We start from the raw sequence: 11420 nt of genomic DNA, 5'->3' as shown, positions 1-11420 counted from the left end.
GCGTCACGTGACCACTTAACAGGTAACGCGGGGTGGCACCGTGCACACAGTGACCCACACCCTGACAGAGGTCGGTCTGAACCGTCAGGGAGACGCTGCCCGGCTTTGCGTCAACCACCAGGGCAGAAGAAGCCCTGCTGGATGCTGCGGGGAAAGCCTGCGCCGCGGGGCTCCTCTCCAGTCCACCTTCCTTAAAGCTCAGCCTTCAAGGGTGGGCAGCAGGCTTGGGGCGCCAGGAGGCAGGCCCAGGGGGCGGGGCGACAGGCGGGGTGCACAGAAGCCACAGCTGAGGGCGGGCCCAGAGCAGGCCCGCTCCGCGCTGGGGCTGGGACCCACCGCGTACTGTTTCTCCATTCCGCGACCATTTCCTTGGCGGTCACAAGCCCTTACCGGGGAGTAGTCTTGCTCCACGCCTGCAGCGTGTTCAGCGTGACCCTGCGGGCCGGGTGGGCCTTCGCGTTCTGGCTGCTGGGCTGCAGGGTCTTCTTCTCCTCCAAAGGCCCCGGCAAGGAGCTCCTGGCAGCAGGGGTGGCTGCAGGGGTGTCCTTGGCCACTGGGGGAACCGGAGACTGTCTGGCCTGAGGCGGGGTGGTACTGGGACTGCTGGGGTCTGGCGCTTTGCTGGCCGGGGTCCCCTCTACCAGTCTGGGTCCCGGCGAGGACCCTGGGAGCGTCTGACTCTTGGCTTTCTTGGCGACGTCAGGAGTGCCCAAGCTCAAGGCTGGCTTTTCTTTCAAAGGTATTCCAAGTTCATCCTTTCCAAAGGTCACAAAGGAACAATAGCCGTCCGTGGAAGAGATGGCCAGGAAGGCCCCGTCGCTGGACCTGGTTCCCAAAACGGGCAAGTCGGAAACGTTAGCACCCTGTGCTTCCGTCACCAGCGCGAGGAGGGCGATCAAGCCAAAGCAGCTTTACTTGAAGGTGTAAGTTGCAGGGAACCATTTAAAACGTGCTGGTGTGTGCGCTTCACCCTCCCGTTCCCTGCCCAGCCTCAAGTCTCCGTGACATCGCTGCACTGTCATCAAATCCCACTTAAATGAAGGTGGGGTGACCTTCCCGTTCAAAATGAAATGACGAGGGAAAAAGTCACAAGGATCATGGGACAGATGGCCAGGCCGGGGCTGAGCCTGCACCGCGGCCGAGGCAGGGCCAGGGACCGAGGCGCTGAGCACTGGCCCACAGGCCGCACAGCCAGGATGCCTGCCCCGGCCCACTCCCAGCCGGGCAGCAGGGCTCGCGGGCAGGCCTCTCCCCATGGGCTGGGTGAGTCCCGCAGGGCTCTCTTCAGTGTCTGGGAGTGAGGCGAACCCCACTAGGCAGGCAGAGAGGCGCTGGCGCCCTGCTGCCACCCTGAAGCACTCAAGGCAGGTCAGAAGCGGCGTTTCCTTTAATGCTGCCTCCTTAAAAAACATGGCGAGTTGAAGCCAAATTAGCACGTGAGTGACCACGTCAGACAAGCCCTGAGGCGAGGCTCCTCTCAGCCGCACACCCCCACGCTGCTCACCAGGAAAGGTCGCTCAGGGTGTGGTAGTGGATGTTGGACACGTAGCCGAAGGGGAAGGGCTGCTGCGTGTCATACAGGAGCACTGAGTCCTCCGACGCCACGGCGAACACCAGGCGGTAGGGCAGGTCCACCAGCTCCTGAGGCCTGTCTGCAGGGGCAGTGGACCAGGAGGCAGTCAGCAGAAACAAGCAACAAACACCCCCAAGAGTCCTCGCCTAGGGGACACTGGCTCCTACTAAAGACAACTGGTTAAGTGCTTCACACGTAATTCCGCTTTTCATGTTTTTTATGTATGTGATTAAAAGGCACCGGCGTGGACCATGATGCAAGAGAAGCTGTGTGAGTGAGGCAAGCCAACCTGGGAGGTGGTTTTCTCAGGAGGAAAACTAAGGGTCACTAAGAAACATGTTATCAGCTGAAGTTTTCCTATTCTTTTGAGTTAATTATATTCGTTCACATAGAGGATTTCGAAAGTTAAAAACAATTTCCACTTCCAGCCACAAAATAGCAGCAACCAGATATACCCTCCCCACCTGAAATAACTAAAACATCAGGCAAGTGATAGCGAATGTTTTTTTTTAAATAGTGACAGGCAGGCAGGGAAGGACAGTGGTCTCTGAGAAATGGAAGCAAAATGCAGGAGTCCTACAACTGCCTCAGCGGCTGCCTGGAATTTCCAAACCAAGCAAAAGCAGAGAGATACAGGCAGAGCCAAGCAGACACCCTGAGAGGAGAGGATGATGAAGCTGCATGTTCAGAAGGGCAAGGCAGCTGCAGGGGGATGGCCAGAGGCAGGTGCTGCCGAGCTAGGTCTGTGAGGTCTCCTCTGAGCACTGGAGCGCATGCATGTGACACTGGGTAGAAGTATGGGCAGAAAGAGCTATGCTTGAAGCTCAGACAAGGCACTGATTTCACTGGGCATTGATTAGAGAGTGGAGGAGGAATCAGGTACCCTGGTTTCAAACAATACTACAAAGCAACAGTAATTAAAACAGTATGGCGTTGACATAGAAACAGATACAAAGATCAATCAATAGAAGAGAATAAAGACCCCAGAAGTAAATACACACATATATGGTCAATTAACTTACCAAAAAGGAGCCAGAGAAAAGAACAGAGGGCATGATGTGGAACGAAGTAGGTCAGACAGGGGAAGACAAATACTGTATAATCTTACACATGAAATCTGAAAAACCAAGTACATGGAAACAGAACAGACTGGGGCTGCTGGAGGCAGGGGTGGAGGCGGGCAGGAAAATGGGAAAAGGTGGTCAAAAGTGAAAGAAAAAGTTGTGAAAATATATACATAAAAAGCCAGCCATGTGTGGGGGCAGAGATTAAAAGGAAAGTTCTAAAACTATTATAAACACACACTGATTTATAATGACACACACCTGAAACTTAAATGTTATGATGCAATGCTTCTTCAATAAGAAATATTTTAGAAAAGTCCCACTCAGACTTAATTTTACAGCAAAGAAAATGGGTTATGAATGATACCCAACCTGCTTCAGTAGGAAAACAAAAGCAGCCCGCGTATCACAGAGCGCCTGTCCCAGACAACGCATAAAGCTGACACCTATTCCCAGAATACCAGTCACCTGATTCCACCACTGGCCTCAACTCAAAGTAGACAGGACAGCAGCGGACAGCCAGCGTGGCCTTCCCAGGACATGGGAGATGAGCGATCGGCCTGAAAGATGAAGCAGTCTTAGGAAAAGGTAATGTTTCTCAACAAAGGGGAAAAGGTAACGATTTCAAGTATTTCCTCAACTGCATACCTTTTCAGATTCTTCCTGGAGAAAACGTAAGTTGTATTCGTGACATTTTCACCAGATTCCACACATCCCGCTGGAGAAGCAGGGAGAGCGAGGAGAGGAAGGAGAGGCAGTGTTTCATCAAGAGTTCGCCAGTAAACGCTCAAGAGCATCTGATTCTGTGTTGTAAACTATTTCCCCTACTAGTATATCCCCGGACAGTGTTTTGAGAATAACCACACGAGTGTCCCCATCTGGACTGAGCCCTCCCATGCCTGCAACACTCATTCTCCACCAAATAAGGAAGAACACAGGAGGGGGCCTCACTGTGAGGCCCCTTGGCTGGGCAACCCACCAACGCCTGCTGGTGAGCTCACCGAATGCCCTGGCTCTCCGTTCCCAGACCCCGATCTCTTCGGCCCTCCAGAGCCTGGACTTGGCCTTTTCCTCTCTGCTGAGGGAGCCAGCAGGTTGCCAGGATCCATGAAAATCCTGTGGCAGCTCAATTTTTAGTTCATGAAACATCTTTCCATTTGTTCCAAACTTGTTTTATACCCTTCAGTAAGACCCTGGGTCTTCTTCATAAAGCCTTCATTCTGGACTAAATTTCCCCTTGTTATCTTATGATTTTATACTACTATGAATGGAATATTCCTATTTACTTACTCTGGTATAAAAAACACACTAGGGGCCCTCTCTGGTGGCACAACAGGTTAAAGCACAGCACTATGAAGCTATCACTGCCACTGTAGCATGAGCTTGATCCCCAGCCGGGGGGTGACCCACAGGGTGCAGCAGACCTCGCCTGTCTCCCCGCTACTCTCCTCAGCAGTGTATTTCAATCTGCCTGTTCTGCTTCTGTCTCTGTCTCTGGTGAATTCTCTCACCCCAACACCTCTGGCCTGTACCCCAGCTCTGTATGTATAAATAAATAAGTCTTTACAAAAAAAAAAAACCACACTAGACGTTTATGTATTTCACAATATCCAGTCACCTAGCAGTTTTTTAATTCTAAGTGCATTTTTTACATCTCTTGGATTTCCTAGAAATTCAACCCGGTTGCAAGGTTTTGCTTCTTTTTCAGCCTCTGTAATTTTTTCTCGTTTTCCTACATCTATAAACACCACAAAGAATAATGGTGATGGCAGACACCCACTTGCGGTTTTACCTGATATATATTTAGAAGTGCCACACAGTAAAGAATTTGTTGGAATTTAGTAAATTGTAATATGTTTGTAACTTTCTCCTGCTCACTTCCCACACATCGGTTCCCCAGGTAGCTCCTATAAGGCTGAACCCACGCACATACAGGTAGGCCTGGCTCACACCGCAGGCCTCCCCTGCCCAGCCCGGCAGATACTGGGGCAAACCGGACCTGCGCGCACCTGGCCGTGGCCCTGCTGCGGAGCGCACCCAAGGGAGAGCAGCAGTCTTCTCTGAGAACACCCCGTCCTCGGCCGCCCCGGCGGAGGCCACGCCAAGGGGTCCCTCCTGCAGGCGACGCTTGTCTTTGCTGATTCTGCTGGCCCTGCAGATGGTACACGGCCCTCCCGCACTGTGCCCACCGCCTGTTCCTGCATCTAGATCCTGCCTGCCTGGCTGCTGTCTGACTGCGGAGGGTAAAGGCACCTGTCGTCCGCTTAAGCCCCGTAATTTGTGAACGGCATTCATTCAAGTTTTTGCAGTAAAATCTCTCGGGGACATGTCTACCACGGGAGCCTAACCACTCTGAGCTTGTCTGCATATTTGAAACACGTGGTAATATTAAGTTCTGAAACCAGCGGCACGCCCCAACCTAGTTGAATCACATGGAGTGAGGGGGACGGACACAGGGTCAGCACTGCCTCGAACCCCCCGGGGGTACCCTGTGCTGGGGACCACAGCCTGACTGGGACGTACTGATCTGAAAGCATCACGAAGTCAGGGACAGATGCCACCACTGCCGCTGGCGGGGCCGCAGGCGAAACGCACCTGGGGTGAGGAGCAAGGACCCGTCAGGAGTGAAGCTCAGTCTGCGGAAGAAGGACTTCATGCTGTCGTCGTGGAACATCCGGTAGCTTCTTGCCTGTGGCACACGAAGTGCAGACCCTGTCCCAAGACTGTCCCCTCCGGCAAGCCCCATCCTGGGGCTTTCTCCTTCATCGCCCGCATTCCCACGTGGGATTCGTGAAACTCCAACGCATTTCAAATCAAACCATGAGATCTGCAGGTGTCACGGCTCGTGACCGCATCAGCCGCTTTATGTTAAAGCAAAAGCAGTGTGGCCTCCCCGGGTGCAACGGGTTAAAGTCAGCAGTGTGAAGCTGCCACAGCCACTGCTCGGGAGTTTGAGACCCGGCTGACCCGCCCGCTGCTCCCCTCAGCAGTGGATTTCGTCGGTCTGCCTGTTCTGCTCCCCACTGTCTCTGGTGAAGCCCCTCACCCCCGCACCCCTGGCCTGTAGCCCAGTTCTTGTGTGCATACATAAATAAATCTTTAAACAAGAAAAGGAAAAGGGGTGTGTCCGTGCGTGTGCGCATGCGCGGTTCGGCTCCTCCACTACGTGCAAAAGCGGTTCCTTGGCCGCACATACCAGCGTGGGTGGCGGCTGCCGGGCAGTGGTGGCGAAAAAGTGACCTGTGATGTGCCCAGGCGTTCAGTGCCTCTGGCTGAACGGACACCAAGGAGCCGTCAAACTGGCAAACGCACCCACTCGCCAAACATTTCTTGAACACCCAGATGGGCAGTTTCTGCCACCACGCACCGACACTTTCGGACACTAAGCGTTTACTCTGGGGAACCTGGCCCTGCTCCCCTAATTCCACACGCCCAGCTCAGGGCCTTGAGCATGGGGCTGCACATCCTCTCTGTCCAGTGACCGACGTTCTCCCTCACCCCAGCGCCTGCCTCGAGAGCGCGGCCTCCGGGACGGACCTGTTTCCGGCTGCCAGCTCACCCCGGGCCGGCATTCCTGCTCCACTCCCATTCCCGAGCCTCCGGCACCAGAGCCCTCCCGCCACAGGGACATCCGCTGCTCACACTGCCTCCCGGGGCCCGCTGGCCCTGGGACCTTCAAGGTCAGCAGCTCTTGACCCTCCTTGTCACTGTGCTCTGAATCCCAGGAGGCCCTGTCCACCTCAAGCCAAGTGACTCACATCTCTGGGGGTGGGGCCCTGACGGTGACTCAGAAGAGCCACCAGGGTGGGAAGCCGCTACTCCCCACCATCGCTTTCCCGGGCCCCATGTGCCCACTGCACACAGACCGCCCAGCACTCTGAGCCTCACTGTCCAAGAGGAAGCCCAGCCACAGTGCAGGTGCCAGCAGGTGCCGGGAGAGGCCAGCAGAGGCCAGCAGAGGCCATCAGCGTGGGTGGTGAGGCGTGTGGCCTCCCCGACCCACCCCCAGTGCCAGTAAGGGGAGCGACATACCTCTCCTTCCGCCCCTATTCCAGACAGCATCTTTGAAACATTAAAAGCCACGCGTTTCTTCTGTGTGCTGTACACCCTCAGGATCCTAAACAAAGAAGAAACGTCTCATTTGTCGCTTCTGGCAAGTGAATTACGTTCCACGTGGAAGCAATCAACCTATTTCCAAACCGAAGACTCGCTCGTCCGCCGTCCCATTTACCAGTGACTTCACGCTCAACTGACTAGTTGTAGCAGAACCAAGAGTGACCTTGGCCGTGTGGCTGAAGAAGCGGGGACATGCCAGGCAGGCTGGGCTGGACGGCCTCGGCACGGGGCTTGTGTGACTAAGGAAAATTTGGTTATTAGTAAGCCACACGATTCCCACTAGCTAATCCGAGTCTTTTGCTCCTGATTACCTGGCTAAAATACATGTATCAGAAAAAAGTGACTTTTGGAATATAACACGAGGCGCTATGAAAAACAAACATGAACTTCCATTTTGCTTTCATTCCAGTGCCATCTGGAATTAGATTTGCTTAATTACAGGTAGTTGAACATTCGTAAGGCCTATTCTAAGGAGTGTACTGCCACACAGCTCTGATTTTTAAAATTCCTCGTTTCAAGCACACAAAGTGCCGTCCTTTCCAAACATACACAGTAAGACCCCCTTTCAAGGACAAAATATTTCATGTTTATATTCACTTAAAGGAAGCCATTAATATCACTGGATAATAAAACTGTGATCAAAAAAATGAGGTAGTCAATCTTACCACAAAGTACCTTTAAGGTACATCTGTAAAAGATTTTTTTTCAAAAATCTTCATGAGCCAAATGTAATTCAAAACTTGTGTTGCACGAACCCACCCTTCATAAAGATGTACTAAGTGCAAACTTCCTGTGAATTCTGCCCCTTTCTGTCCTAATGAACAACAGGGAAACAGAAAGCTCTAGATGGAAAAAAGGATAACAAAAATCAAAGTTAGACTATGGTTTACATTGCTTGATGGGATAGAAAGACATCTGCGGAAAATTTCGAGCAAACAGAGATGAAGACCACGTACCTGTCGCAGCTCAGGGTAGCAACATACTGACCCAGGGGGTCCCAGGTCACTCCTTGTACGTAACTTTTGTGCTCGTTAAAAATGGAGATCTTTTGTCCTGCCGAAACAACGCACAGGGCATGAGGGAACCGCTCGGCGTGGACCTGAATCCAGCACTGCTCCGCTTCCCCACCCGTCAGCCAGCAGGGGCCCTGTGTCGGGCCTGGGCAGTGGGGAGGGCACACAGCCTGCTCCTGGGGCACTCACACTCTTCTTGCTGCTTCTGATGGCAAAGCACGTCAGACTCTGTACATGTCTAAAACATTCTCCTTCCTCCTCCCCCGCCTCCCGTGATTCCAGAAATCCACACGCTACCTTTGCTGACGTCCCAGATGATGGCCGTGTTGTCCACTGAGGCAGAGGCCATTACGTTGCCATCCGTGGCCCAGCAGATGTCATAGACATCTTCCAAGTGACCCCTAGAGACCGAAAGATAAAGAGAAAAAAAAGCAACCCTTGTTTCAAGGGGGACAATGGAAAGGCACACAGGAGGGACTCACATAGGGGAGCTCAGGAGCGCACCAGGCCTGGTGACTGCAGCCAACATCTGCCCCTCCAGGGCGCTGGCCTTGACAGCCCGGCCATCTGGTGTACAGGGGTGGTGTACACCAGAAGCCTCGCGCCCTGTGGTCATCTTGCTTTTATGGTTTGAAGCTGCACTTGCTTCCATCCTGCACGTTAGATGTCAAAGTCAGACAGCTTTGGGCCTGCTGCGCTCGGAGGGCCAGGCGGTCACTGCCACGGCCCCCCCAGTTACCTCAGAGTTTTCACCACTGTCCAGTTCTCCTTGTTCAGCTGGGCCTCATCCTCGTCCTGAAAAGCAATCTGTTCGGGCTCCTTGTTGTCGTTCACCTTCCACAGCAGAATGACAGCGTCTGGGGGGCGAGGAGGCTATAGATAAGCAGGCATCCTGCAGACCCTGCACCCTGACTCCACGGAGGTAAACAGTGCTGACACAGCACAGACACGGGGTCACCTGGCTCTCCTGCAGGACTCTGGGGAAAGTGCACCACAACATACAGCAATTCTCCAGATGACAGCTACACAGCCGCTTTCACACAAAGCAACTGACAAATTAAAGATGAGGCCTGGGCGGGAAAAACCGCAGAGTTACAGTGCCAGGGTCGGCAATGGCCCCTCGCTGTGTAGCACGCAGCGAGCCACTCACTCAGTGCTGGGTCTCTGCCGCTGACACACGAGGATACAGCACCCCACATCACGGGGCCCCTGTGAGCACTGCGGGGTCATCTGTCTCGGCACTGAACGCACAAGGCCGGGCACCTGAGAGCACGTGCTGTTAATGTCACAGACACAGCAGACACCTCAGCCTGATGCCATCACCTGCGCGAGTCCTTTGACACTGCAGACGGCATGCTCCCCACACCTCTGCAGACCCTGGCCGCCTCCCCTTTGAGGAAGGCCCACAGGAGGGGGACGAGCCACGGGTCTGGACACACGTGCTCCCAGCTAAGTGAGCTGCTAAGTGGCCCAGACCTGCCTGCAAGTCGGCAGAGGTGAGCGGCCGGCATGCTCTCTCCACACACTGCCTCACGGCGGGCTCCGCTCCGGGCCTCCAAAGCCAAGGGTGTTCACAAACCAGTGCTCTTGTGCGGCCTCCGGGAGGCAGCCTGCCCGGCGCCCCGGAGCTTCCCGACACACACACTCACACACAGACCGTCTGGACATTATGCCCCTCAACTCAAACAGGTCCTTGTCCTCCTTTTACAAACAAAATCTGAGAATTCTGTTCTATTTTGTACTGCCTTCTAGACGATTCTAATATGAAAGCAGATGAAAACATCTACTTTTCTGGCATTTAAGCACAAAATATAAATCAATCTACTCTAATAAGCACAGTTTGCAGGAGCTTTGGGAAATACTCCCTAAGCTAGTTCAGCTTTTCTTCCTTCCAGTCCTGGGTCTTTAGGCACTGTACTGCCCAGACAAGGGGAGAAGGACGGCAAGGGGGCCAGCTTGTGTGTGGCAAATGCCAGCAAACGGGAAAGGCGGTGTCCAGCAAGGCAGAGTCAACCATCACCTTAGCACTGCCCAGCGAGGGGTCCCGAGGCCCAAGGGGGCTGAGCCTCAGGAGAGAGGCGGCGAGAGCAGAGAGAGAACAGGCAGGCACACGCTCCCCGGCCCTCTCCTGGCCCCGAAACTCAAGGTTTCACATGCGGCTTTGCTTTATAGCAGCAAACAAGGATGACATTGATCTTTGTCCTGTGCAACAATCCTGTGACCACTTTGACAAAGCTTCTCACGTCTCATAAAAGTCTCTGGGGGTACATCTCCTCCCCTGTCCCGGTCTCCTGACTTTCTGCATGGAGGGTCCCCTCTTTTCTAAGCCGTTAATTCATCCCACAGAGCAGGGAACGGAGCGCCCTCTCCCGATACACAAACAAGGCCCACACAGACCCCTGGCCAGGGGGGCCAGCACCTTCCCACCCGTCTCCCAGCCAGCAGGTGGGGCCAGTGAGAAAGGGGCCGTTTTCTAGCTGGTTTTCTCAGCGGATCCTTGCTGTCCAGCAACCCCTCCGCCGCCCAGAACCTCGGGGAGAAACTAAGTGTGGGACTGAGAGAGGCGAGGGACTCCTAGGATAAAAAGCCATCCCCAACAGAAATCTCTACTGAACGCGACACACAGAGATATCTGGTTTCTGAAGAACTAAAACAATACTCACCATCTCCCCCTGATGCTAAAATTTCCCCATTTGGAGAAAAACGCACGACATTGACAGCTTTAGTATGGCGAGCGAGGTTGGACAAAAATTCTACAATGGCTTTTCCATCAGGTCCTTTTTCCACCTTCCAGATCTGCGGATACCAAACATTCAGAGAAACTCCTAACACAGGGAGCCCTACCTGAAACAAGGCCGCGTTTCTCTTCAGAAAAACCTATTATTCTGGGAACAGCGAAATGAAGGCGCTTCTGTCTGAAACAGAATCCAATAAAATCCCACCATCCCATCTTCCCTACCTCTTTCCAGGGCAAACTCTTCCCCAGGAGAGGCTGGCATTCTAAAATAACGCCCCCGCGGCAAGGGCCTAGGGGGCATCGGCCCCTGGCGAGAAGCAGCTCGGGCCTTCATGGTCCCTCCAGGCCAGGGAATTCAGCAGCTTGAGCTTGCTGACCTGGGGCCTGCAGCCAAGGGCGCCCGCACGCCCGCCTCGGCCTTACCCTGACTGCAGTGTCCACGCCGGCGGACGCCAGCCGATGGGTCCTCCCGGCCGGGCCCGGCTGGAAGTCCAGGCTGTACACCGGCTCCTTGTTGTGCCAGGCGATCTCGCACGTGATGACTTTCATCCTCTCGGCCAGACGGGGCAAAAGCCGCGCGCGGGCACCACTCTTCGCTTCCGCGCGGGCCTGGAATTAGCTGCTGCACAGGAACGTGGTGCGGGAGCCTCGAGCCTGGGCGCCGCCGAATCCGCGCAGGCTGGGGAGGAGCAAGGCAGTGGGCTCTGGCGGTGCACCTGGGAGGCCCCCCTAAAATGCTCGGCCGGGTGGGGCTCCGAACGCGCCGGCCCGCGCAGAAAGGCCAACAGGAACAGCCCAAGAAGTCGCGCAACTCCGCGGCAGGGCCTGGGCGTGGCGCCTCCAAAGCCGGGCGGCTGTGCCCTGGGGTGGGGTGCCCCCGGGTGTGGGTGCACCGGGGTGAGGGTGTACCGGGGGTG

General features: G+C 54.6%; 1 protein-coding gene across 1 annotated transcript in view; it reads right to left on the bottom strand.

The window, feature by feature from the left end:
• Positions 1–11074, bottom strand: part of CHAF1B (chromatin assembly factor 1, subunit B (p60)) — a 12987-nt gene extending 1913 nt beyond the window's left edge. Inside the window, exons 1-11 of the mRNA XM_012731529.1 lie at positions 10927–11074; positions 10430–10562; positions 8506–8623; positions 8064–8167; positions 7710–7806; positions 6670–6754; positions 5233–5326; positions 3286–3355; positions 3106–3197; positions 1505–1652; positions 391–825 (exon numbers count right to left, since the gene is read on the bottom strand). Coding sequence (XP_012586983.1) covers positions 391–825; positions 1505–1652; positions 3106–3197; positions 3286–3355; positions 5233–5326; positions 6670–6754; positions 7710–7806; positions 8064–8167; positions 8506–8623; positions 10430–10562; positions 10927–11052 — 1502 coding nt within the window. The 5' untranslated portion in view covers positions 11053–11074. The remainder of the gene's footprint in view (positions 1–390; positions 826–1504; positions 1653–3105; positions 3198–3285; positions 3356–5232; positions 5327–6669; positions 6755–7709; positions 7807–8063; positions 8168–8505; positions 8624–10429; positions 10563–10926) is intronic.
• Between the last annotated feature and the right edge of the window lie 346 nt (positions 11075–11420).

The sequence above is a fragment of the Condylura cristata genome, unplaced genomic scaffold, assembly GCF_000260355.1.
Source record: "Condylura cristata isolate star-nosed mole 26May11 unplaced genomic scaffold, ConCri1.0 scaffold00003, whole genome shotgun sequence".
NCBI classification, from domain to species: Eukaryota; Metazoa; Chordata; class Mammalia; order Eulipotyphla; family Talpidae; genus Condylura; species Condylura cristata.
This window is presented reverse-complemented; position numbering and strand designations above follow the sequence as displayed.